This window comes from Helianthus annuus, chromosome 6 (assembly GCF_002127325.2).
Source record: "Helianthus annuus cultivar XRQ/B chromosome 6, HanXRQr2.0-SUNRISE, whole genome shotgun sequence".
Lineage (NCBI taxonomy): Eukaryota > Viridiplantae > Streptophyta > Magnoliopsida > Asterales > Asteraceae > Helianthus > Helianthus annuus.
Window position 1 is genome coordinate 13,917,240 of NC_035438.2, and position 25,877 is coordinate 13,943,116.

The window sequence follows — 25,877 nt, forward strand, 5'->3', positions numbered from 1 at the left end:
ACATCAAGGAGTTCGTTTTTCAGGCAAGTGGCTGGATTAGGGTTGTGTTGGCTGTCGTCGACTGCTGGTGGTTGTGATAGGTGTTAGTGGTGGTGGATGGTGGGAGAGAAAGAAGTGGAGGTGTAGCGGTGGCGGTGGTCTATGATTTAGGTAGAGTTTAGATCAGGTGGCGCCGGTTTGTCCTCCTAGAGGTCACCGGTTCGACTCCCGCTTGTGGCGAAAGGGGGTAGGACACCCGTGCGCAATGATGGTGAAAAACCTACCGAGGAGGGTTTGATCCTGATCGTCACTCCGGTTTTCATCCGGCTGTTACTCTAGCGAGGCAACTCGTGTAGAGGCAGTACGGTTTCCGAGGGAAAGCCTTCGACCCAAGACTGGTTAACCCAGCTCTGGCCTTGCTATCTGGGCCCACGTTCTTGGCGAGGGTCCGCGATTTGCGGATGTGACAATGGTCACCATTAAGAAGTTCACCTTTCAAAAAAAAATAAGTTACATATTTAAGGAATTTACATATAATTAAGTACTTATATATATAATTCCCGAAATACCCCTACCTTTAATTGTATGATTTAACTGAGTTAAGGCCATGGAGAAAAATGGGAAAAACATAGTAAACTGTTGGAGGAAAATGACTATTTTTAAAGGATTGGAGTAAAACCTTTAAAACGACCAAATCACATCACATGGAGCAAAACGTAAGTTTACTCTTCAAATTATTTTCTTTTCGTTCCCTTTGTTTTTCAGCCCAAGACCAACCCATAAATGGGCCCATTAGTTGATTCTAGGCCACTTTCCATCAGACCATCATTTTGTGTTGTTTTCTATGTTGTGTACGTAAGAGATCAAGGCAAAGGGCCAAAACAATTAAAAATTATCAATACTAAAAGGTTTGGTTTTGATTTGTCGATCAACATCAGCATCTTGTTGATAAATCTCATGTTCAACTCTTTTTATTCATCATCATAGATCTTGACTTCATTGTATTAAACTCGTCCAATTCTTTCCAACTCTTATTGCCATCTCTCGCAATCATTCGCACCTACAAAAACAATCAAAACAAACCAAAGTCGATTCTATTCCACAAAAACAAGTGTTTTACAAAATAATGAGGTATGATTATGATATATGCATGATATGTGACGAAATTTTAATATTAAAGTGCTATAAAACATGCCTAAAAATGCAACTAACATTAATCACTGTATTGGTGTTTTTTATTGGATTATGGGTTCATCAACCATTTTTTATTATTATATTTTATAATATTCAACTTTTGTTATAGGGTGGAAAATTTGGGAACATAAGAGTTGTTCATCTACAGATCCATGTCTGTAGTGTTGTATTCTGACGAGGTAGGACCCGGATTGAATAAACCGATCCGGTCATCACCTATTATTTTATTATAAATAATTAATTATAAACATTTATTCTAGAATGTTCTATTCTGCATGGATAAATCATGTAACTAAATCTCCACTCTTTTGGGAAGATCATGCAAATCCCTAACTTATCGGAGCCCATCCTAAGTTAGGAAAAAACCTAATGATAAACTATAAATAGAGGTAAACATCTAAGGTATGGATCATCTTGCTCTTATCTTACTCTCTCTCTACATTCATACTTTCCTTCTCCCAAAACCGAGACTTCTTCTCACGCCGGAGGGTGGTTACAGGAATAACCCCATTCCTGTAACGAGTCCTAACGGTGTTCTGTTTTGTAGCTAGCAGTTCGGATCGCCAAGAGTTGAAGTCTTAGTCGAATACTACCGTAAAGGTAAGTGTTTCTTCATTGGCGCCATCCGTGGGACCTTTTCGGTAACAGCAAGACGATTCCCCATGGCAAGCGATCAGAACGTAGCAGTAACACCAAGCCAGGTGATGGTAACTAGCAATCCATTGCTAGAGACAAGCCCTGTTACCACCATGCCAGCCTCACCGGCTGTAACCAGGTCACTCGACTTGGAAGTTGAAGCAGAAGGACCCCCACCAGGCTTCACAGGCACCACCGCCATTTCTTCTGGGACGACGGCGACAGACCTGTTTTCCTACACTTCTCTGCAGTTCCAATCAGTTGAACCAATTGCAACAAGCGTTAATGTTTTCACCCCAGCAACAACCACTAGTGCACAGACGATGCGTCACAACACTATGCCAGTCATAACATCAGCAAGCCCGAGCACTGTTATACCACAGGTGAGCATGCCCCAATATTATCAACCTTCGGTCACCTACGCCATGCCACCCTTGTATGCCACCCTTGTATTCAGCAGCACTAACGGCGGCGCTATTTACACCACCCCATCAGCCAGTGGTCATGCCAGCGGGAATCATGAACGCCCCGGTTACGCCGGGAAATCAGGCTTATTTCCTCGGGTACTATTATGCACCCCCTTACGGGTATTTACCTCCCTACAATACTCCGGCTTACACTTCTCAAGGGGCAGCGTAAGGCTATGCTCCGCAGTCGCCATACGCGGTTATATGCCCCCCTGGTGGACTTTTCCAACATCCCAGTCGGTCTATGGTCAGACCCCGCCAACGGCGGAACCAGCTTATGATAGAGGAAACGCATCTAGGCCTCGATTCTCCCCAGGTGGAGGTCCCAGCTCCACGCTAAACATTACCCCGGCTCAACCCCCTGTTGTCCAGGGTACCACCCAAGGTGGGGTCGCTCCCCCGATACAACCTATCAACGTAGAGGAGGACGAACTTACCAGACCTTACAAACCAGTGGACGTAACTTTCAAGTCAAAGTTCACCAGAAGAATAGCGGAAACTCCCATCAAGGAAAAGCCCAAGATGCCCCAGACAGTTTTGAAGACCTATAGGCTAAGTTCATACTACAGTTTATCCAGCAAAGAAGACACACAAAAGATCGAAACGAACTCCTCCACATTCGTCGACGAGACAATGAAACGGTTGAAAGTTTTATTGTTAGATTCAACAAAGAGAGCCTGGCGATCCCAGGTGTCACTAACGATCTAGCGTGTGGAGCTTTCTTACAAGGGGTGAACGATGATGAGCTATTAAGAACACTTCACGGGAGGGATGGCGTGCCCCCCACCATCGACGAAATCTAAAGGATAGCCAAAGTATATGTTATACAAGAAAAGGCTGTTGCAGCCAGTCTCGCGGCTAATCGAAAGAAGGAAACTCAGAAAGGTCAGGAGGATAGAGAACAGCGGATTTCTAAAAGTAAAGGTAGAGGAGACCGATACCAGAGAGACAGAGCAGACTGGCGGTACGACAGGTCTGGAAATACCTACTCAAGGAATGAATCCTCTAAGCCGTGGTCTGAGTACCCTAGTTTGAGCAAGACGCCGGCAGAAATCCTAGCCTCCGAGAACCTCAAGTTCAACCCTCCAAAGCCGCTAAAGGACAACCCCAACAAAGACACAAGCAAGTTCTGTGAATACCACAAGGGAAGCGGCCATGATACCAATGATTGTTTTCAGTTAAAGAAGCAGATTGAATATTTTGTGAAAGCAGGTAAACTGGCACACCTGGTGCGAGACATCAAACAAGGACCGCCTCTTGTTAAGGAAGAAAACGACAAAGCAGCGAGTAAAAGGCCGCGAGAGCTCAACATGGTATACGCTGACAAGGGAAAAGGGGCCAAATGGAGTTTTTCCACGCTCGAACCCTGGATGCTGGCAACCAGGACGATCGAGCCTCGCGTGGAAGATCTGCATCTCACTACTGACGCCTTGATCATATCTGCTGCAGTAGGTGATTATCACATGAGAAGGATCCTGGTAGATACCGGGAGTTCAGATGATATCATCTACGAACATTGCTTCAATAGAATGCAACCAGAAGATAGAAGACTGCTTGAGTCAGTACACGCCCCTATTAAAGGCTTCACGGGGGAAAAGGTTGATCCCATTGGCCAAATCACTTTCCGAGTCACATTCGGACAACCCCCTCGGGAAAGAACCATACTCCTTACATTCCTCGTGGTACGCGCTGAGTCTTACCACAATGTAACCATTGGAAGGTTCACCCTGGGAAAATTGGACGCTATTGTATCTACGGCGCGAGGTTTCATGAAGTTTCCCACCCCGCGGGGTATTGCTACGGTTTTTCGAGATAAAGTGGGAGAGGTGTTGGACACCAAGAGGTGCCGACAGGGGCCTACCGGTGCCATCGGCCCAGAAAGGTGGGTATTAAGCACACGTCACCCAGATCAGACAGTAACAATAGGGGACAGCCTCTCTCCGAAAGTTAAGAATAACCTAAAACAGCCGCTGAGGAGAAACGCTGACATTTTCGCTTTTGAGCATTCTGACATGACGGGGATACCCCGGGAGAGAGCGGAACACAGACTCGCGACACTCCCGGGCATTAAACCCGTTGCACAGGGCAAGCGAAGTATGGCTCCAGATCGAAAAGCAGCGGTGGTCAAAGAAGTCCGAAAGTTGGTTGAAGCTGGAATACTCAGAGAAACAAAGTACCAGACATGGGTATCAAACCCTTTGATGGTCAAGAAACCAGATGGCACTTGGCGGATGTGCATAGACTTTAAAGATCTGAATAAGGCATGTCCCAAAGATGCTTACCCGCTACCGGAGATGGATTTCAAAATCGACTCCCTGGTCCCTTATAGGTACAAGTGCTTCTTAGACGCCTATAAGGGTTACCACCAAATCAAAATGTCCAAAGACGACGAAGAGAAAACGGCGTTTCATACTGACGTGGGTATCTTTTGTTATACCAAAATGCCTTTTGGCCTGCGAAACGCCGGAGCCACTTATCAGCGTCTCATGGATAAAGCTTTCGAAAAGCAAATAGGCAGAAACTTAGAAGTATATGTTGATGATTTGGTAATCAAGAGCAGGTAAGAAAAACAAATGTTGGTAGACATAGAAGAAACTTTCCAAATGCTCAGAGAATACAATATCAAGCTAAACCCCAAGAAGTGTTCATTTGGGGTGGAAGAAGGCAAGTTCCTTGGGGTAGTGGTCACCCAGGACGGCTTTAAAGCCAACCCGGAAAAAGTAGTCGCCATAAGACAGATGCCCTCCCCCAGGACTTTGAAAGAGGCACAAGCATTAAATGGGCGTCTAGTAGCCATAAACAAATTCCTAGCAAGGCACGCCGAAAGGTCTTTACCATTCATAAAAACACTGAAGGATTGCCTTAATAAGAGAAACTTCAAATGGACCAGCGAAGCGGAAGAAGCCCTACAAGACATGAAGCGCTTCATCGTGAAACTACCTATGTTAACAGCGCCATACCCCGAAGAAGTACTCAAAATGTATTTGGCAGCGGCTCATAACGCGGTAAGCGCGGTACTCATGGTAGAAAGAGATGGGAAACAAACACCCATATACTACATTAGCCGAGTGTTGGCGGGACCCGAAACGCGGTACCCAACTCTGGAAAAGCTGGTACTAGCACTGGTTCACGCTACCCGGCGACTGCGAAGATATTTTCAAGGGCACCGCGTACAGGTTTTAACAAACTACCCGCTACAATAAATCTTGCACAAGCCAGAGATTTCTGGAAGACTGGATAAATGGGCGATCGAGTTGGGAGCTTTGGATATCGAATATCGAAAACGAACAGTAGTCAATGGGCAAGTGATCGCCGACTTCTTGGCCGAAATTCCTGACGGAGAAACTATACAAGATCCCGCTATCCGGGATATCCCGAAATCCATTACCGCCAGGCAAACCTGGAAACTTTACACCGATGGATCATCCAGCGGAAAAGGTTCCGGGGCAGGTCTAATGTTGATAAGCCCAGTCGAAATAAGACTGATGTACGCCTTACGTTTCGATTTCGAGTGCTCCAACAATGAAGCAGAATATGAGCCGCTACTCGCGGGATTGAGAATGGCCCAACCGATGGGAGCTACACGAGTGGATGCGTATGTTGATTCTTTGTTGGTTAATAATCAAGTAAATGAAACGTACGAGGCCAAGGACGAATCAATGGCGAAGTACCTGGTTAAAACAAAGGAGCTTATAGCTTCCTTTGGCAATGTCACACTCCATCACGTTCATAGAGGAAAAAACCAAATAGCAGACGCTTTGAGAAAACTCGCTACTCCGGGCATGGAAAGAGAAGTAAAGGTAGAAACATTGCAAATGCCTTCTATTGAACCGCGGGACGTCTCCGCCGTCACAGCGGAAGAACCCTGCTGGTACACTCCAATACTAAAATTTCTTACAAAGGGGGAATTACCGAAGCTCAAAAGGTACAAACCAAGGCGCTGCAATACGAAGTAAATAATGGCGTCCTGTACCGAAAGTCATATTTGGGACCACTCCTACGGTGTGTATCCCCGGCGGAAGCAAAATACTTAATCCAAGAAATACATGCTGGCATATGTGGTATTCACGCGGGACCCCGGGCAGTGGTTGCTAAAATCCACAGCGCCGGGTACTACTGGCCCGGGATGCATGAGGACGCGGTAGAAGAACTCAGAAAGTGCCACAGTTGCCAAAAGTTTGCTCCACAAACACTCCGTCCAAAGAATAACTTAATCCCAGTTACAGCTGCTTGGCCTTTCCAGAAATGGGCGGTTGACATCGTGGGGCCATTCTCGATGGCCCCCGGAAAGTTGAAATACCTTATCATGGCAATTGATTACTTTACCAAGTTGGTTGAAGCCAAGCCTTTGGCTAAAATCACCGCGGAAAATGCCAAAAGTTCCTTTGGGAGCACATAGTATGTCGATTTGGATTGCCGCTATACTTGGTAAGTGACAATGGAACGCAGTTCACAGATAGGGTCTTGCAAGAATGGTGTGCAAAATTTCAAATCCAACAAATCTTCACATCGGTGGTGCACCCCCAAGGAAATGGCCAGGTGGAGCGGGCAAATAGGAGTTTGCTAGATGGCATAAAAAGAAGGTTAGGCTATGAGGAGAGCTCCTGGGTGGAAGAACTGCCGAATGTCCTCTGGGCACATCGAACAATGCCTAAGACAAGCAATAACGAAACCTCTTTCAGCCTAACCTATGGCGCAGAAGCAATGATACCCGCGGAAGTTGGATTGCCCCCGCTACGCCGTCTCACTACCAACGATGATAATGATAGGCTCCTAAGGGAAGGCCTGGATCTACTCGAAGAAAGGCGTGAAGCAGCCGCCATCAGCGAGGCAAAATATAAGAAGACTTTGGAAAAATATATAATCAGCGCATCGCTCATCACACCTTCAAGGAGGGCGATTACCTAATGCGCGATAATGAGGCCAGTAGAGCGGAACCTACAGGCAAGTTGGGACCCAACTGGGGAGGTCCCTACGTCATCAAAGAAGACCTAGGCAAGGGAGCTTACCGCTTAGCAAGTCTGGACGGTACCACGGTTCCACATAGTTGGAACGCGGCTCAATTGAAAAAATGTTATATGTAATACTTTGCCTCTAACGGCGGGTATGGACGTTTTTTTTTCTTTTGCAAACAAGTGTAATTCATCTATAACGATGTCTCTTTCCTTTTTTAAGTTTTGAAGTAATAAAAGTTATTTTTATGTTTACTCATTACTTATACAATAAAATTTACCATCGCATTTATCCAGCACTATACGGTACAAACAATTACCATCGCATCTTAATTGCACATAACGGTAAAAAAGTATCCTTGACACGAAATATTTTTCATATATATAAGTCAAAGGGTCAAAATATACAGCGCTAAGAGCGGGTATCTTGGTAATAGATACGTTAACCGCTAGAAAAAGATAGGTATTTTGGTAATAAATACATGCAACTATCTTACAAAAACCAAGTACTTGTCCCTGTTACTAAACACCAACATACGGGAACCAAAAAACGAACATGTTCTAACACCTACTCCTTGGAACGGGTTGCCATTACCTCTGCAGGGGTATGCAACGCCTCACCACTACATTCTAGCAAACGAGGATCAACGACCAAGTCATCGATGTATTCTTCAACCACCGGTAGAGCTACCATCCCCTGATCATCAATAGGATTCTTACAAGAACGACCACCACGGCTGCGTTCATACACCAAGTGGCAACGTTGAACACGATCAGCTGGGATGATTTTCATTAAGGTATCAGCCGATAGTGAAGCCACATTCGTGTCAGCTGGGAAAGGGTACTCATAAATGATACTCTTGCACGACCGGCTAACCCGGGGCAAGACAGCATCAGAAGGCAACCCTTCTCCCCTGATCATCGCCTCCATCACCGGAATTTGGAGACGGACCAAACCATTAGCAACATCTAAACGCCGGAAAATATCAGAAAGTCTCTGTTTATAACTCCTCTGACTCATCTTTTCGAATTACCAAATTAGGAAAAAGAAGCTCAATTTATAAAGGGACAAATAGTTGTGACAGGGATGACGACAACACAATTAATAAAAAACAATCATCACATGTCAAATCGCCACATTTCAGAGGAACGGCGACGTTATCAATCATGACATTAGCATTAAATGTCTGACAAACCAATCAGATATTTGCGCAAAAACCAAGTAAAACAGTGTTTATACAAAATGTCAAGAGGAAATAGAATACATGATAAACAAAATGAAAATGCTTATTCCTCTTCAGACTCGTCCGCGGGGTCCAGCATCAGGCGTAAGGAATCTATGCCATCCTCGTTCACCTTATCCATCAAATCTGCATACGCGGGCAGCGGTTCGTTGTATGCCGCTTCTAGAGCATCCGCCATGTCACCCTGGAATTTGCCCCTCGCCGTATGGAAATCGTGAGTAATCTTCTCCGATTGCTGGCACTCAAAGTAGCCCTTGTAGACACCATCATGATGACCAGACTGATATGCGGCGGCAGAAAGGCGATCTATCAACGCTGTAAAAGGCCTCGACTGACGAAGGTACTCAAACGCCCCAACTAAACCGTTGGTTATCAGCCAATTCCTATCGCCCTGCAAGGCAGCCAGTTGGGTCGTTAAGCTGTCCACCTCAGCGTTTGATTGCTCCAGAGCATTTTCCACCTCTTTCAGGCGTGTGGCAGAAGATTGGGCAAGCGCATTCTTTTCTGAAACAAGGGAGTCGCAATGTTGCTGGAGTTTCCTAAGATGCTCTTCCAGCTCCTCCAACTCCGCTTGTTTAGCCCGGGCTTTAGCATTAGATGCTTCTACCTCAACGGTTAAAGCTTGGTATCGCTCCTGCACCTGAGACACAAAGTCAGTGTCAATTCGGAATTTTTCCACCTGAGCAGACATTTCAGATCTCACCTTTTCGGCTTCAGTAATAGCTTTACGCTCCAATTCCTCCTGCACACTCTTAGCGTGAGCAAGGACCCGGTCCTTCTCCGTTATATCGCGAGCCCATATGATCCGCTCCTCAGCAAGGTGGGCGGTCACCCTTTTCAAATCATCCTCAGCCTTGTTTTTCTCTGACAAAAACCTGCTCTCCCTCAACCCAGCGGCTTGGAGCTGACTCTCTAAGCGGTACTTTTCGTCTTTTAGCTCTTGGATAGCAGCCCGCGCTTGGTGGAGCTCATTATTGTCATGCATCCACCTACGCCGGATCTCTGCAAGCCTCCGGGGCTGACTAACGGAGTTCACCATAGTGGAATTCATCAAGTTCTCATTGTTCAACCCTTCAATATATGCCGACTCAACCGGGGGGTAAGCCCGCTCAACCCAGTGCTGAATCACGGGGGGAAAAATCAGTCTAGAAAACTCGGCAATTTTCCACCGGGGCTGGTAGCGTTTATCCTGCATATTGGGGTCCTAGTCAATGGTAGGTAAATATAGATCATCACGTAAGCGGGCCCCATCATCAGCAATGCCACTACTGGACCCCCTAGCATCACTAGCAGCGGTGCCTCCGGCACTAATCGCCTCTTGAGCAGTGGAAACAGTAGGCATTTCTTTCTAGATAGTAGAGAATATGTTGACAAGAAAATTGAACAAGGAGGAGGGGTAACGCTGGAAGGTAGTGGTGTGGATACTGGACTAATTGTCACAGTCACAGCAGCTGTCGGCAGAGGTGGCAGAATAGTGCAGCTTACAGCGGCGGTAACACTCGCCTGAAGTATCAGCTCGGTAAGACTAGTTTCACCAGTAGCAGAAGGTATAATTCCCAGAGATGTTAATGGGGCAGGGGTCACATTCTCAACCTGCACCCCAGCGGTAGTACCTGCATCAAATCAAACATTCAGCAAATGTGAAAAACATAGTCCACAGTAACATCTCCAGACAAAATTACTTACCAAGGGGCAGGGCATAAGCGGCCTGCATAGCCTCAAAAGCAGTCAGAGCAGGAACAGTTACAGTCTTGCGCTTTTTCGAGACGTGGGTTGGACTCGTCAGCTCAGCAGCACTCCCAGCGGGTGTGGTCACGCTCACCTAGGAAGCACCCGCCCCTGCAGCCAGGTATTTCCTTCCGGTGATTTTCAGCTTAACTGGTTTCTTCTCTATGGCAACGACACTACCCCCTCCGCTGGGGGGAGGTATTGTAACATAAGCAGCCGAGTCCGCCGGCACACCTGGCAACAAAAACTGCTCCAAATGGATTTTCAGGACATCTGGCTCCTGTTCACCAAGCACGCGATCTGTAGCCTTTAAGGCAGCATGCCGGGGAGGTTCAACAAAATAAAAAAAAACTCCATTCCCCTGCAACATGTATGTATGTTACTTTAAAATAATAAATAATGTGTATGCGGGGGTAAAGGACTATGTACCTTCATCATCCCTCCGGAACGAAGGGTACAGCTTGACATCCCGCCATAGCAGGCTCATTCCCGCCATCACTAAGGCTCCATCGGGAATCACCGTGCATACAGACGGACGCTCGCACAGCCTTGTGTAAAGAGCGTTGGATACATAAGCATCTTTTGGAGGGGCCTCATCTTGAATCTTGTCCTTTGGTCCCATCTCCCTCCACTGCATCTCTCCGGGAATGACAGTAGCATCGATATAAAAGAATTTTTTCTTCCAGTCCTTATCCTTGGAACTGGTCGGAATGTCTCTCAAGCAAGACACATCGGTGTCTCTTCTGTTGAAGGTAAAAAGGGGGATTTCCATACAAGGACGTGCCCTAAGGCAGTGCAGGCAAACTCAAACTGCCGGAGTTTCACCAACCCTAACGGGTGTAATTGGGAAATATGGATGGGATAATGGTCAAGGACTAACTTGCAGAACTTAGTAATCGGCAACCGAAAGTTGCAAAACCTAAAAAAATCACTAAACAGAGTGATTTTACCTTGCTTCAACGGAAATGTCGTGTCCGTCTTCGACGGGAACACCGGATTCCACTCTGCCCTAATATTGTAATCTCGAAGAAGATTATTGAACGAAGCCTGCCCCCACTTGATATACAGAGCATCGGAACTTGTTGGGGCAGATGAAGATGATTCGTCGGTCTTGGAGGCCATTTTTCGTTTCCAGAAAGTGAGGAAAGTAAATGGAAATAAAACCCTCAACAGGAACTCTATTTATACGGAAATGGCAACTTTTCGAATTCGAAAAGACAAACTGACGGAAACACGCGTCGGAGGAGGGTGGTGACAGCTGTCATCTTAATGATGTTTTAACTGTCACATCTTTTCCCATCGCCGCCATTTTTCAAAAAGCATAACGGTACCCCACTTGAGAAACTTACACTTAAAGGGGGAAATTTTGACTTTTCCTTTTTTAGTCCGACTTCATGAATTTCATTTCATAACTTCGGACTGGGGGGGACATGACGAGGTATGACCCGGATTGGATAAACCGACCCGGTCATCACCTATTATTTTATTATAGATAATTAATTATAAACATTTATTCTAGAATGTTCTATTCTGCATGGATAAATCACGTAACTAAATATCCATTCTTTTGGGAAGATCATGCAAATTCATAACTTATCCGAGCCCATCCTAAGTTAGGAAAAACCCTAATGGTAAACTATAAATAGAGGTAAACATCTAAGGTATGGATCATCTTGCTCTTGTCTTACTCTCTCTCTCTCTACATTCATACTTTCCTTCTCCCAAAACCGAGACTTATTCTCACACCGGAGGGTGGTTACAGGAATAACCCCATTCCTGTAACGAGTTCTAACGGTGTTCTGTTTTGTAGCTAGCAGTTCGGATCGCCAAGAGTTGAAGTCTTAGTCGGATACTACCGTAAAGGTAAGTGTTTCTTCATATTCATTATTCATTGACAAATTTCGTATGTGTTGCTTTAAACAAATTGGTCCATTCCTCGCAACAAAGTATGATTGTGCCAAGGTCGAAGTAAAAGGCCTATTAAATCTGCGTGGAATCATCCGTGTGCATGATTATTGTAAGTTTTCTAAATGATTTTATTGGTTCATGGTCATACTTTTTTTCTTTGTTTTATTTTTATTCTCTATGATGTTATTTTAAGTCGTAGAAAAGGTTACCTATAATATATAGGTTGCCTATAACACACACACATATATATATACCCCTTTTCTGCAACTTAAAATAACATCATGGAGAATAAATATAAAACAAAGAAAAAAAAGTGTGTATATATATATATAGTGAAAGTGTAAAATACAATATCCCTTAACGTACAATACGTACGAGATAAAATAATAATATGCGTAAATAGTTTTATAACATGCGTGATTAGGGTTTTGAGTTTTATAACATGTGTAATTCCATCTCGTACGCATCATACGTTAAGGAATATTGTACTTTAACCCACCCCTATATATTTATATATATCATCTTTACATCTCTATGATTTACCGACACGTTACCTCACCTATCCCACCCTCAATCTATTTTGCCATGCTTAGTTTTTATCTATAATGAAAACACAAGTAGGGTTGTAAATAAACCGAATGAACACAAACGGGGCCATACTCGTGTTCATTCGTTAAAGAAATAAAGGTGTTCGTGAACTGCTGGCGAACACATGTTGAATAGAAGTTTATGTTTGTGTTCGTTTGTTAAGGTTCTCCAACTGTTCACGAAGAGTTCGAGAACACCTGTCACAGACACAAACAAACGCAAACAAACACAAATGAACACAAACGAACATTAAACGAAATTAAAAAAATGACCATTAATCTTAAACATCCGACACAGCTAATCAAATACAACCATTAAATAAAAAATCAAGTTTAGCTAAACTAAGATATAATTATCTAAAGTTACTTAGACATATCCTAACCTTTAGGGGAAAATAAAAATTGGTTTACATCTACTATTTTTATAATATACTTATTAACTAATGTTAAGGGGGAAAGTAAAACTTATGAGGTTAACTAAGATATTATAAAATATTAAAAAACTTTTAACAAATTAACATAAATAAACGAACACGAACGAATGTAAACGAACGAACAAACATGAACGAATGTAAACGAACGAACAAACATGAACGAACGTAAACGAACATATTACTGAACATTCATGAACGCCCTTGAACGAACGAGACCTTTGCTGGTGTTCAATCATTTAGTTAATCAAACAGAATATCATGTTCGTGTTCATTCATTAACTAAACGAACGAAGATAAACGAACTTCCCGCCAAACAACTCACGGAGTGTTCGCTAAACGTTTGGTTCGTTTACAGCCCTAAACACAAGTGGTTACTTTTGCACTGGTTAGTTTATAGTTAGGTTTTAGATAGTTGATTACATAAACAAAAAAAGGTGTGACCTCCCAACTAACCACTGAAGAGGTATGGTTCCAAATGCTACACACGGCGCATCCCAACCCATGCGCAGGCAAGACCATACCCATAAACTTAAAAACACTAAGTTGTCCCAAAGTTCCCACGCGGGTCACTCCCACGGGCACGCAACCTAGCAAGCTGGTAGGAGGCAACCAACACTAACGATAGTACAACCTGCAGTAACATGCAGCCAACCAAGAGGCAGCAGGCTCTCTGCTAAGCAATCCCCATGATGATCACTCGTGCAAGGGACAAGAAGTACAACAGACAATGACGTGTAGCCAATTAGAGCGCGCCATTTCACTGTTCCATTATCTCCACTAACAACTAATGACAGACGAGATAACATGTACACTTGGAAAGCGACGTGTAGCAATCACGACGCAGGGACATACTCACACCTTTGCGCACACTACATGTCGTGTTAGAGGAGATCAAGCGGATATTCCCTTGAAGGTGACGTCTGGCCATTAGCATATCACTCCCTCAATCTAAACATACACATTTGTTTCCTTTTTTTCTTGAAAGAACAAATACTTATTCTCACGTCGGAGCCTAGTTAAGAGAAGAACCCAACCCCCCCCCCCCAATATTCTTCTTTTAATGAGTAACGATGTTCTGTTTTGCAGATTACTCTCGAGATCCCAACTATATCAATTGAAGAGAAGATCCAGAAGATAACCCCTTGTTGAGATACCATTTATAGTTCTGCCCCACAAATTTGAACTGGTGTTTCTTCAACCACCAACATTTCATATACATTCATATCAGGGCCGGATCTGGGCCCGCCAAACCCCGTGCCGACGCCCGAGGCCCAAAATTTCCAAGGGCACGAAAAATATTTACAAGCTTGTATATATTATTAAATTATATATTTAGTATATTCATACATTTATTATGCAAAAAAATGTTGGTGGTGTAGTGGCAAAAACCATCTCAAAATAATGTAAAAAGGTCTCAAGTTCGAGTCTTTGCTCCATCACTAAGTAACCATAATTTTGAATCCAATTCTTTTCGTCGCCCGAGCACTGATTCATATTATAATTTATAAGTATCGCATACATTAAGTGGTGTATATATGTATACAACGACTAGGGTGGCGTATAAGTTGTCTTTGATTTGTTGAAAATGAGATCGCTTTTTAAAAGCATATGAAAATTAAAGGATTAGGATCAAATACAAAGGATCTTAATTGTAAGAAGTGTAAGAAGGATTTATAGAGTGACAAGTGTCCAATAACCTAAAAAAACCCACTACACAAAAAAAACTCCACTACAAAAAAAAAAAGAAAAAAAAACCTTAAACATCCACCACCACCAAAAACCTAAACCCCCACCCCCCCCCCCACACACACATCACCCACCCTAAAAATAAATAAATAAATAATTTTTTTTTTTTTTTTGCTGAGGGGGTGAGGGTTTAGGTTTTTGGGTGGGGGTGGGTGTTTAGTTTTTTTTAGATTTTTTTTTAGGTTTTTGGGGGGTGGGGGTTAGATTTTTTTAGGTTTTTGGGGGTGGGGTGGGGTGGGGTGGGGGGGGGGGTTAGGTTTTTTTTAGGTTTTTTTTTTGGGGGGGGGGGGGGGGTTAGGTTTTTTTTAGGTTTTTGGGGGGTGGGGGGGTTTAGGTTTTTGGGGGTTTTTTTGGTAAGGTATAGTTTTTTTTTTTGCCGGGGGGGGGGGGGGATGGGGGGGGTTAGGTTTTTGGGTGGTGGTGGGGGTGGGTGTTTAGGTTTTTTGTGGTGATGTAGTGGGTTTAGTTTTAGGTTATTGGACACTTGTCACTCTATAAATCATTCTTACACTTCTTACAATTAAAAGCCTTTGTAGAATAACTTGACCCGAAAATTAAAAGTCTAGTATTTTTACTACTCGGATTTATTTAAAATATTCATGTACTCGTTATATTTTCAACAACAAATATCCTCTTTGTTGTAAATGCTTTAATAATACTTTGTCAAACGAGCATATCAGTTATCATCTCGTTTATGTAACATAACAAGTTCCGTAACGCTAACATGCACCACCAGTGCGCAGGCAAAGGCTAACAACATTTACACGCACACATTCAACACATGCTCATCAATGGCGGTTAACAACAGATCGGAGACGGTGAAGCTTGCCGCGGCGTTGTTTCTTTCGGCTAGTTTCCGTCTCCTCTTCTTTCTACTCCTAATCGTCGCCGGTAACAGCGGCGTGTACGGAACAAAGAAGCGAGTTCACATTCCCGACGACCTCCACGACGTAGAGGACAACGAGGAGGATGCGTCATGGATAGAATGGGGACAGAAGAGGAAGATGACGGAGAAAGAGTTTGATCCGCCGCCTGAGAACTTTTCCGATTTGGATATTACTCAGATGCAGGAAGAGATTTTGAAACGTCAGGTCGGACAGTCGTATGGATTCGTTAAGCTCCGGTTAACCGATAGTCGTACTCCGGTAACTCGAATCTTCTTCTGCTTCTGTTTCAATTATGAAGAGATTATGAAACTGCATTTTGATTTAACCTATTTCGTGTGATTACATCTGATATTTGCTTTTGGTAATCGGATCGATCGATTATATTTTTTTATTTTTTTGTTGCAATGCGGTGATTTTAGTATGATTAATAATGGATTGGCAGTGATCGATCTGGAATTGTGTCATGTTCTAAGATACCTCAACGGCTCAACTAGCTCTGCATATCTGATTCTGAATTTTGATATTTTTCTCTAGAGATACAATGTAGTAGGTATTAGTTCATCCTGAATGAATTTGAGTCATTCTCTGGTAGGAAAGCGTTACATAAAGAGCACAAAGTTACAACTAGTGATTTTTAGGTGAATAGATAACTGATCCAATTGGGATCACACAATTATCAATCATAGATGTTAAAATCGATCGCCTCTTGCGCCTAGGCCCATTTTCCAGGCGAGGCAATTGCGCTTTAAGTCGAGACAAATGCGCTTTAATTCTCCCAGTGATGGTTCGGGCGCACATTCTGGTGAGATTCCTAGATTTCGGAGAGTTTCCAGCCAAATTCTCTAAATTTCGGAAAGATTCCAGCTAGATTTCTACTTTTATCAAAGGAAAACTATTTTTCTACACGAATACACTAATATTTTAGTACTTCTGGTACTAAATTGATGATATTAAATGTTATATAATAGTTTTATTTATTTTATTTGAAGAATAGTATTATTTTTCTAATACATAAAATATTTTTTTATTTTTTTTCCATTGTGCCTTTTTTTTCTCGGGCTCTTGATTTTTTTGAGCTTTGCGCCTAGGCCTCAGACGAGGCCTGTGCGCCTTGAGTGCGCCTAGCGCCTTTGAAACTATGCTATGCATTCAAAAACTACTATAGCATTGTTTGGTATAAGTGCCATATCGCCCATGCACACTATTGCTACATGGATCCACTAGGATGGAGATCACAGCAATTGTAGTGGTTGAGGAGATGGATTAGCAAACATCAATAAGAACCTATTAGAAGGGTCTAAGGCCGAAGCCTAGGGGCCATCCTCCAACGCTCAAGCCATTCTTTATCATATATAAGTATCTCAATATGAGCATGTTATAGAATATGAGAGAGTATTAATATGTGGAGTAATCCTCCTTGTAGAAATGATCAGGCAGGGATCCTCTCTAACCGGGATTGAGCCCCCCATACATAGGAGATAGGATAGGCCTTGTAGATCCATATGTGTTGGGCCAGGCCTAGTTAGAGAAATACTCTACACACACATCCCCACACTGCCCATGCATCTGATACGGGTTACGTTGTTGGGTCTGTCTTTGTTTTTAGGTCTGTTAAATAATGGGCCATAGCCCAAGGTTGAGTCCAGCATGTGGTGTTTAAGCCCGTGCACGTGTCTGTTTAAATTGTTCTAGTCATCGTGTCTGTTCGCTTTTATCAGGTAGTTGTGGGTGTCATGGGTTGTTGGTTTGTTCCTAATTTCCTGGTTATCGTTAGCAAGTTAGAGTCTTTTGTAGCAGCTATATATTAACTTGTTCGATGAATGAAGTTATTATCCAGAAATTGAGTGAAATCTGTGATATTGCTTGTGACTTTACAAGTGGTATCAGAGCGATCTGGGAGATTATCAGAGAGAGTTGAGCGAGAGCCATGGCGGAAGAGGCATCCAACTTTCAAGTCCCGAGTGTTCCCTGTTTTGATGGAGATTATGATCACTGGAGTTTGGTCATGGAAACACTCTTACGATCCAAGGAGTTCTGGGTAGCAATTGAAATTGGGGTTAAGGAACCCAGGGAAGGAGAACAATTGACGCCCACCCAGAGGACGAATTTGGAGGCGATGAGGATCAAAGACTTGAAGGCCTGGAACTATTTGTACCAATCAATTGACAAGCAGATTTTAAAGACGATGACCCAAAAATAGTCAGCGAAGCAAATCTGGGAAGCGATGAAGTTAAAGTATCAAGGCAATGCTCGGGTCAAACGAGCACAACTGCAGCGATTGAGACGAAATTTTGAATTACTGGAGATGAAAGATGGAGAGACAATCACTGACTATTCTAGTCGAGTCATGATTGTAGCTAATGATATGCGCAATTTTGGTGAAGACATGCCGGATGTGAAGGTGGTTGAAAAGATTCTTCGCTCATTGACAGAATACTTCAACTTTGTGGTCTGTACGATTGAGGAATCGAAGGATATCGACACCCTCTCAGTGGATGAGTTGCAGAGTTCCTTACTTGTGCATGAACAAAAATTAACCCGGAAGAACAACGATGATCAAGTGTGAAGATAGAGAATGATTCAACTTATGGACGTGGAAGGGGACGAGACAGATCATCCTCAAGTCGAGGCCGAGGACGTGGCCGTGGAAGGGGACGATCTAATTTCGACAAGTCTACGATAGAATGTTATAAGTGTCATCAAACAGGACATTTCCAATATGAAAGTCCACGTGGAGAAAAGACAGTGAATTATGCAGAGTTTGAAGAAGGAGAAGACCTGCTACTTATGGTTAGTGTTGAAGCACCCAAGGAACCAACGAAGGGTATTTGGTTCCTAGATTTGGCATGCTCCAATCATATGACAGGTAGACGAGACTGGTTCATCAACTTGGATGAAAGTTTCAACCATATTGTTAAATTGGGTAATGATCTTCGACTGACGGTAAGAGGTATCGGTGACATAAGGTTGGAAGTAGAAGGAATCACTCTAGTTATAACCAGAGTGTATTACGTCCCTGAACTCACCTCGAGCCTGCTGAGTTTAGGACAATTGCAAGAGAAGGGGTTGACTATAATAATTAAGCAAGGAACATGTAAAGTCTATCATCCTCAACGAGGACTGATAGTTACTTCAAACATGACTCGCAACCGAATGTTTCTTGTCAATGGAACAATGAGGCCACTAAACAGCAGGTGTTTAAAAATCGATGAAGAAGGTGAATCTCGAGTGTGGCATAAGAGATTTGGGCACACGTGAATAACAAGTCGATAAGAACAATGCAGTACCGACAACTAGTGAAGGGTCTTCCAAAAGTGGCTGAACAGAGTAAAGTATGTGAAGTATGCAACCTAGGAAAGCAACAACGTGAGGTAATACCTAAGAAGAGCACATGGAGAGCAGCAGAAAAATTGCAGCTGATACACACTGATTTATGCGGGCCAATCAAACCTGTATCACCCAGTGGTAAAAGGTATGTAATGGTATTAGTTGATGATTACTCACGAAAGGGATGGGTTTATTTCTTGGCTAATAAAAGTGAAAGTTTTGAGGCTTTTAAACGGTTTAAGGTCATGGTTGAGAATGAAACGAGTCTTAAAATTAGAAGCTTAAGAAGTGACAGAGGTGGGGAGTTTACCTCTAAGACCTTTAATGATTTTCGTGATGCAAACGGTATTAAGAGAGAACTAACTGCTGCGTACACTCCTCAACAAAACGGAGTGGCAGAACGCCGAAACAAAACTATAATGAACACGGTTAGATGTCTCTTAATCGAAAAGTAGATGCCAAAATTGTTTTGGACGGAAACAGCAAATTGGGCCTGTCACATACTAAATCGGTGTGTGACATCCGCCTTGGAAGATAGAATCCCAGAAGAGGTTTGGTCAGGAAACAAGCCTAATGTTGATTACTTTAAGATTTTTGGGTGCATTGTGTATGTTCACGTTCCGTCTCAATTGAGAACAAAGCTTGACAATAAAAGTCATAAATGCATTTTCTTGGGAATTAGCAAGGAAGCAAAGGCATACAAACTCTATGATCCAGTCCAACAAAAGATAGTAATCGGTAGAGATGTGATTTTTGAAGAAGCTAAGCAATGGGATTGGAAACATGAAGAATTGGATTCACAAGAATTGTTAATTCCAGATGATGATGAAGTACAAAATGAAGAAAGACATGATAGAGTAGAAAATGATTCTGTGGAAGTACGGGAGCAAGAAGCCATTCAGCAAAATCCTTCTGTCAACACCGAAGATACGGAACACGATGAAGCTGTAGAAAGTGTGCCAAACGCTGCTTCAAGTTCCCAGCAAGATGGTAGTCAACGGTCGAAGAGAACAACCACAACTCCAGTGTGGATGCAAGACTATCAAACTAGGGAAGGATTCTCGGATGAAGAAACTGACTTAGCTATGTTCAGTTCATTTGGGGATCCTGCCAGTTACGAAGAAGCTATCAAAGAAACCAAATGGGTGGAAGCTATGAAAAATGAAATTCAAGCCATTGAACAAAATGAGACATGGGAGCTAGTTGAAGCATCAAAGGAGGTCAAACCAATTGGAGTAAAGTGGGTTTTTAAAACGAAGTTGAACGAAAGAGGTCAGGTTGAAAAACACAAGGCTCGGTTGGTGGTAAAGGGTTATGCTCAAAAGAAAGGAATCGACTATGATGAAGTTTTCGCCCCTGTTGCGCGTTGTTATACAATCAGGTCCTTGTTGGCAATAGCATCGCAGAATGACTGGACCGTGCGTCAACTCGATGTAAAGAGTGCATTCCTAAATGGCGAGCTGAAAGAAACGGTGTTTATCGAACAGCCCGAAGGCTTTGTCAAAAGCGGAGAAGAACACAAGGTTTACCGCCTTAAAAGAGCACTGTACGGTTTGAAGCAGGCTCCAAGAGCCTGGTTTAATAGGATTGAAGGCTATTTTCAAAGAGAAGGGTTCAGAAAAAGTAGGTATGATAACACCTTATTCATTAAAAGGGTTTGGAACAAAATTGTTATTGTTAGCCTTTATGTGGATGACTTGATTTACACTGGGAATGATAGCATGCTCTGTGAAAGTTTTAAAAGATCAGTGATGCAGGAGTTTGAGATGACAGATTTAGGAACAATGAAATACTTCTTGGGTATAGAAGTGAATCAGTACAAAGAAGGAATTAGCATTTGTCAAAAGAAGTATGCTAAGGAAGTGCTTGAAAGGTTTGGAATGTGGGAAAGCAATGGTGTTAAAAATCCTATTGTCCCAGGAACTGTTTTGACAAAGGCCGGTGGGGGAAAAGAAGTAGACGGAACTGAATTTAAGCGGCTTGTTGGAAGCCTAATGTATCTCACTGTGACATGACCCGATATTATGTATGTGGTATGCTTAATATCCAGGTTCATGTCAAATCGTAAGGAAGAACATCTGCAGTTAGCCAAACGAGTGCTGCGATATGTGAAAGGCACTTATAATTTTGGTTTATTATATGCAAGGAAATCTGGTCTGAAGTTGCAGGTTTACACAGACAACGATTTCGCAAAGGGATATAGAAGATAGAAGGTGTACATCAGGATATGTGTGTCTGCTCAGTGAGGCTGCTATTTGCTGGAGTTCCAGAAAACAAGAAATCGTTACTCTATTCTCCACCGAGGCAGAGTACGTTGCCGCTACAGCTTGTGCATGCCACAGTGTTTGGCATAAAGGCTTGCTGCAAGAGATGAGCAATAAGCCGATTGGTACTGTGGAAGTAAAGTGTGACAATAATTCAACTATAAAGCTCTCCAAAAACCCAGTAATGCACACAAAACACATCGATGTTCGATTTCATTACTTGAGGGATTTAGTTAATCAAGAGCAGGTGCAGTTAGTATTCTGTCCAACTGGTGATCAGGTAGATGATGTTATGACCAAGCCGGTGAAAATGATGAGGAAGCTGCTGGGAGTTAAGGAAATTGAAGGTGTAAACTGAAATGGTAAACCCATTTTCAGTTTAAGGGAAGGTTTGATACGGGTCTTACGTTGTTGGGTCTGTCTTTGTTTTTTGGTCTGTTAAATAATGGGCCTTAGCCCAAGGTTGAGTCCAGCATGTGGTGTTTAAGCCCGTGCGCGTTTCTGTTTAAATTGTTCTAGTCATCGTGTCTGTTAGGTTTTTTTATCAGGTAGTCGTGGGTGTCATGGGTTGTTGGTTTGTTCCTAATTTTCTGGTTATCGTTAGCAAGTTAGAGTCTTTTGTAGCACCTATATATTAACTTGTTCGATAAATGAAGTTATTATCCAGAAATTGAGTGAAATCTGTGATATTGCTTGTGACTTTACAGCATCAATTACTGCATGTTTTCCTTCACTCCCTTTTGTTTGTTTATTTTGTTAACACTAGTCTTTTATTTCATGTAGTCTGGTCTAGTTAGTCGGTAATTCCATACTTGTTAGTAGCGGGTTAGTTTGTAAGGCTATAATTATAGCCCTCGTTTATGTTTTTGCATTACGAATGATAAATCAGAAAATTGCTCCGAAGTCTTGTCTTTCTCGTCTACTTTCTTTGGAAGATTAGCCATCTTGAGTCATCTTATAAGTTATATCATATCGTAACCGTATCCAAATTGTCTGTCTGATATTTGCAGGATATGGTATCGGATATTGCAGAGAAATGGACCAAACTTGCAAGAACCGGAGCAATTGAAGTCACTTTCATGGGTTTTGATATTACTACTGTAATGTTCTCGTTACAAAATGCCCAAAACACATTAGAGGTTAGTCCCCATTCTAGTTACCATTTGAATACTCTCATGTTCTTGCTTGCACTGTTCAAGTTCAATGCCAGTGCGGTAAAAAAATTGTTCATTACTGATTGCAGTTAGTTCATCAATCAAAGTAGAAATTAACAGATAATCTAATATAGTGAAAGGTTCAATAGTTCATAGAAAATTCCAACATTCTGAGTTTGAGTTTTAGGTAGATTAATATTCATTTGTGTGCAGGTGAAAGAGTTTTTACTGAGTCAGCCAGAAACATATGAAATCAAGATGGGGGATCAATTTTTTCGAAGACCAGGCGATCCTCCATACGACGATCTTCTAAAGGAACTCTACAAAGGAAAGAAAAAGCAGGCTCCTTTGTCGAATGATACAATCCTGAAAACCGAGTTATAAATGAATGTTAATCTTCTAATTCTTACCATTTACCATTTCCAGATCTGCCAAAGGAATTTTGATTATGACATTTTAGAGCTAAAGTAACATAAAGAATGGTTGCCACAGAACTGATTTCAAGTTTAATTTTGTTCCAGTTTGGGTTTTTTTTTTTTTCCTTTTATTCTTTAACCTTGTAATCATGATATTGAAAGCATATGTCCTATATATAAATGTTACTATATGTAACTCAAAAGGGAATACACAAAAATTAACTTAAACAACCATCGAGCCTTCCAATTGAGTGGTAGCCCCGTGACTTTTCAAATGGGAGGTAATGGTTTGGAGTTCGCTTGAGACAAATTTTGCGATGGGTTAAGCCAGGGGGTTTTCTCAGTTGTGGTTTCTTTCTAGGAGGGTGGACTGCGTCCCCATGTTATGTTCTTCCAACAGAAAGGTGATTCATTTGCCAGAGTGATTCCGGATGTTTAGGCTTTTACTGTTCATTAAAAAAAATAAACTAAACTTAAACAATTATGTGTTGGTTCCATTTTTTTTTCATCAAAGATAGAACACAAAATACTATACTTTCGATTTGATTTGGTCATTTTTATTTAAACTCATATGTGAAAACTAATGATAATTTGTATTACTACTACTATTATATAAAGTACAACAAAACAAACACATACGGTCTTCATATATCTTCCACAACTTCTACTATGAATAGATGTCACCACTCATATTTCAAAAGCATACGTATCTTCCACAACTTCACTATCATGGGGGTCACTAGTGATTAGTTTTAGATTTATACTTCAAAATCAGTCTTAGAGATAATGGACAAACTTGATTGGATTTTGTGTTCGTTTTCACTCACATAGTCAACCTCAATTTATTGTGTATATAAAAATTAAGTTTAAAACAAATCAATAGAACACATTAATGAAGGACACACATACTAGCAATGGCTGAGTTTGAATGAAAAATTAGTGGAGGCTAGACTCTCAAAATCTGAATCAGTGGTGGTCAAACTCTTAAAAATCCAATAATTTACACTACAAAAAGAGATCAATAATTTTCGATAAAATTAAAACTGCGAGTAAAAAATTGGGAGAGGCCGGGGCACTCCGTCCCCCAATATGCTCCGCCAATGCATAGTAAACACATCCACACTGTTGTGTAGAACACTAGTGGAGCAATAGGATATTAAGATTAGTAAGAAGGAACGTAGTAAAGGTGTTCCTCTCTAAATGATCGTGGGTTCGAGTCACTCTCGGATGACAATGATCTCATTAATGTCATTTTCACATTAGGATGACATGAGACCAAGCAAATACAATTTAGAAGACGACAACCCATGTGGCAGAGAATAATTTCAAAATGGCCCAATGGTAACCTCCTTTCATAATCTCAATTATATTTATTTATCTTGATTTTAATTGAATTTTCCCTGCATTTTGTTGCAAATTTTGTCATGTATTTGTTTTTAGAGCTTATTGTAAGATTATGAATAGATCCAAAGCTTGTTTTTGTGTGAAAACAACCCTTCAAAAACAACCCTGAAAAATAACCGTCATAATAATAAAAATGGATGATGTGACATAAACGTAAAAAAACATCCCAAAACAGATTACTATGAATGCTCTAAAATGTTTTTTTATTTATATTTTTATCTTTTATTTTAAACTTTATATATTATTTTATTTCATCCATGTTTTATGTTGTGTTTTTTGGCTAATTTTCTTTTAAAGTAGTAGTGTAAAGTTAAATTTAGATGAATATTCTTTTGGCAAAAGATCAAATACAAATAATCTTAACATACTAAACATACAAATTGAAGGAAAACTCAAAAAGACAAGATGGCATTTTTGTAATTACCACCAACTATCAAAGTTACTATACAAATGTGAACTCAACAAAAAACACCTAAAAACAAAATTTTTTTTTAATATTTTTTATAAAAAAATCGCTACATTTTGTTAGAAAAAAAAAATTGCTGCTACTAAAAGTAGCGATTTTTTTAATAAAAATTGTTAAAAAAGTAAAATAAAATAATTTTGTGTTTTTTTTTATTTTTTTAGGTTTTTTGGGGGGTTTAGTTTTTTAGCATTTTAGCTTTGGGGGGGGGGGGGGGGTTAGGTTTTTTTTTGGTATATTTGTAGAGTAACTTTGATAGTTATTGATAATTACAAAAATGTCACCTTGTCTTTTTAAGTTTTCCTTCAATTTGTATGTTTAGTATGTTAAGATTATTTGTAGAACTTTCCCAATATTCTTTTATACGGAATAAAAAACACCAAGATAAAAGTAATGTAAAACTATAATTTTAAGGTCGCTTGGTAGATACGTACAAATAGAGATTACAGTGACGTTTTCTAATCCCCGAAACTTCCCGTTGTTTAGAAATAAATAAAAAATCATTCTAGTACTAGAACTAGGAACTTAACACAGTTGGAAGGTATTGTACAAATTACAAAAAGAAAAAACAAACAAACATAAAGGTTTCTAGTACTTCTTTTTCTTTTACTTAGAAAAAAGGGAATAAAGTTTGTCAAGCCAACTACCAAATTCAAGTGTTTATACCATTATTAATTTAATATATGATTAAATTATTTAGAGTAAAATACACAGATAGTCCCTGTAGTTTTGTAAAATAACACCTATACTCTCAAACTTTTGAAAATTACACCGGTGTTCTCTGTGGTTTGACAGTTTTTACTTGAATAGTCCCTGTAGTGAATGAGGGTTAGTTTTCTTAGTTAAATGAGTGTGAAATGACCTTAATGCCCTTACTCTATTAAAAAATATTAAAAAATAAAGTTAACTCAAGTGGGCCCTAACCCACCCTCACCCCCACCCTCATATACCGATCTATTTCAGTGAAATCAAATGAGTTTGGATCAAGTTTCGATTTGTTTCGGATCGAATTTCGGACTGTTTCGTGTGATTTCGACGAATTTCTGATCGTTTCGGTGAAATTGAATAACATTTTGTTTGATTTCAG

The 25,877-nt window shown here is 41.3% G+C and overlaps 1 protein-coding gene across 1 annotated transcript; it reads left to right on the forward strand.

Annotated features, from left to right (window-relative positions):
- The first annotated feature begins 15,548 nt into the window (after positions 1 to 15,548).
- On the forward strand, positions 15,549 to 23,027 carry LOC110864793. The gene is made up of 3 exons (XM_022113939.2): positions 15,549 to 16,020; positions 22,364 to 22,492; positions 22,721 to 23,027. The coding sequence occupies exons 1-3, from the start codon at positions 15,667 to 15,669 to the stop codon at positions 22,889 to 22,891; spliced, it is 654 nt and encodes a 217-aa protein (XP_021969631.1). The 5' UTR covers positions 15,549 to 15,666; the 3' UTR covers positions 22,892 to 23,027.
- Positions 23,028 to 25,877: the final 2,850 nt, after the last annotated feature.

Excerpts from the sequence above, each read along its gene's own strand:
- LOC110864793 (XM_022113939.2), top strand. The coding sequence starts at position 15,667 with ATGGCGGTTAACAACAGATCGGAGACGGTGAAGCTTGCCGCGGCGTTG. Across the intron at positions 16,021-22,363 it reads TAACCGATAGTCGTACTCCG|GATATGGTATCGGATATTGC; the intron begins GTAACTCGAATC and ends TGATATTTGCAG. Across the intron at positions 22,493-22,720 it reads ATGCCCAAAACACATTAGAG|GTGAAAGAGTTTTTACTGAG; the intron begins GTTAGTCCCCAT and ends ATTTGTGTGCAG.